This window comes from Oryzias melastigma, linkage group LG20, assembly GCF_002922805.2.
Source record: "Oryzias melastigma strain HK-1 linkage group LG20, ASM292280v2, whole genome shotgun sequence".
Taxonomy (NCBI): Eukaryota; Metazoa; Chordata; class Actinopteri; order Beloniformes; family Adrianichthyidae; genus Oryzias; species Oryzias melastigma.
Genome location: NC_050531.1, coordinates 12773101 through 12775205, shown reverse-complemented (window position 1 = coordinate 12775205; position 2105 = coordinate 12773101). Strand labels below are relative to the sequence as shown.

Here is a 2105-nt window from a genome sequence, read left to right as displayed (position 1 = left end):
AATGTGAGGAGAGCATACAAACTTCACCCAGGTGGGATTTCAACCAGGGCCTTCTTACTGTGATGTGACATCCCTAAGAACTGCCATACACAGCTCATATTGCAGATTGTAATACATCTTTTTATTTCTGCCAATTATAATTTGATTGTACAGTGGAATTTTGTGGGGTTATAAGAACAGGAATAAATGAAATGTATTTATAGATATGAATAATGCATCTGTTGTTAACAAGTTTAAGTAGTTGCTTTCAAATGGGACATTTAGCTTATTTCCAGACTCCTGTGTGCAATGTGTTCATACAACTGAAATGCAACACATCGGCACCTAAGTCAAACTTTAAAGATAAAATGTGGAAGAGAACATGAAAAGTGTTTTCTTTTTCTTTGCTAAGATGGTTGACAAGACTGTAACCTATTTATAATAATGACAGATTTTAAAATGGCATCAATACACAATCATCTAAATGGCAGCACAAAGCACAAGTTAAAGTAAAAGTACTACAGGAACTTCAAACAAATATGCAGGAAAAAATCAGTTACAAAAACAATCAAAGTCAATCATATTACGAGAAACTCATAACTTACTTTGCTGGATGCCAGTGACAGTTATAGGCTCATATTTAGATTAAAGCTTCAGTCATTACACTTAAGTCAACACAATTATTCCAGCTCTTGATTACAACATCCCTTTGAATAAATCCAGCCCCCCAACTGGCATAGTTACATCAGGTGGCTGCAGGTAATTGAAAAAGCTTTGCATTGATATTCCTATTTTCTTTTTGCAAAGTAGCATTATGTTGAACAAAAATGGAAAGCAACTCCTCTTTTTTTCTCAGAGTGGAATTAAAAATAGACTACATTGTAAAAGTTTGGAGGAAACTAAACTTTCTGAAAAGGAGCGAATTTGTGCATTTGAGCCTTTTAGACTTATTTTTAGATTGAATTAGACAAGATGTTGAAGCCCCAGGCTCTTTGGAAGTTACAGTGCTCACCTGTGTGTGTGAGTTTAGCTTCACTCACCTTGTCTGCATAAAAAGCCTTGACCTCAGCAGTAATGGAATCAAAATCCCCGCTGATATAGTCAGGCAGGAAGCTGGATATGAGGATAGAATGAGATGGTGAGTGACAGAAGGAGAGGGTTCAGATTGAGAGAGAGGTAGAGATGGAAGAAAGAAGGAAAAAAAGAGAGACGACATTGAGGCATGTGGCAGTTCTTTGATCTATGCAGCAAGGGAGAAGAGTGACGCCGCAGGGGAAGACGAAGAGACATGGAAACTGACAGGGTGATCCTCTGTGGCGCTGATCTCTGCCCTGTCGCACTCACATGGCAGACACACACAGACTGATAGGGAAGCAAACACTGCTGCATACATAAACAAAGCGTCATGTTTTTTGCTCTGATAATTAGCTACAGCCTAATGAACTCAAACATCAACATGGTAGATTAATTAAGGGTGTGGGTTAGATCTCTGTCTGTTGCTGGGTGTCTAAAGGCACAGACACAAGCACATGGTTGCAATAAGGTAGCTTAAAAAACTGTGAACAGAGCTAATTCTAGGTGTGATATGACAAGTTATTTCAAAAAGATAGTGTTTGGAATTACTATGTCTGATGAGAATTGTAGACTGAACAAAATGAGCTTTAAGTATGCTAGACAGAGGATATATGGACAGTAAAGCACAAACATCCAGACAAAGTTTTGTTGATCTGGTATTGATCTTTTCCATTTCCCCAAGTTGGTACTTTCCCAATTAAAACTAAGCATCAGAAGCTGTTTTTGTGTTTAAAAAAATCTAGGCATATTGAAAACCAATGGGCACATTTTGACATAAATCAGGAGAATAAAAAGAAAAATAAGAAAATATTTAATATGAATTCAGTATCTTACTTTTGTTTTCCACCTAACCTCCCAACCACTAGTTGGCAGCACAGCACACTGAGCCTGTTAAAGCAGCTCTACCCTAAGCCACAACAAACAACAAGATCTCCCGAGAACCAGCTCGTATTTTAATGTTCAGTCAGGCTTGCGGTTTTTGTTGTTATAAGACATGTACTTCTTTGTTTTTACTTGGAATGGATACCGAACTGAGACTCTGTGCCATGTTG

General features: G+C 37.8%; 1 protein-coding gene across 3 annotated transcripts in view; it reads right to left on the bottom strand.

Moving 5' to 3' along the window:
* Positions 1-2105, bottom strand: part of tpk1 (thiamin pyrophosphokinase 1) — an 83944-nt gene that overhangs the window by 45169 nt on the left and 36670 nt on the right. For all 3 annotated transcript variants that reach the window (XM_036217331.1, XM_024280131.2, XM_024280132.2), the window contains exon 5: positions 1020-1092. In XM_036217331.1, coding sequence (XP_036073224.1) covers positions 1020-1092 — 73 coding nt within the window. The remainder of the gene's footprint in view (positions 1-1019; positions 1093-2105) is intronic.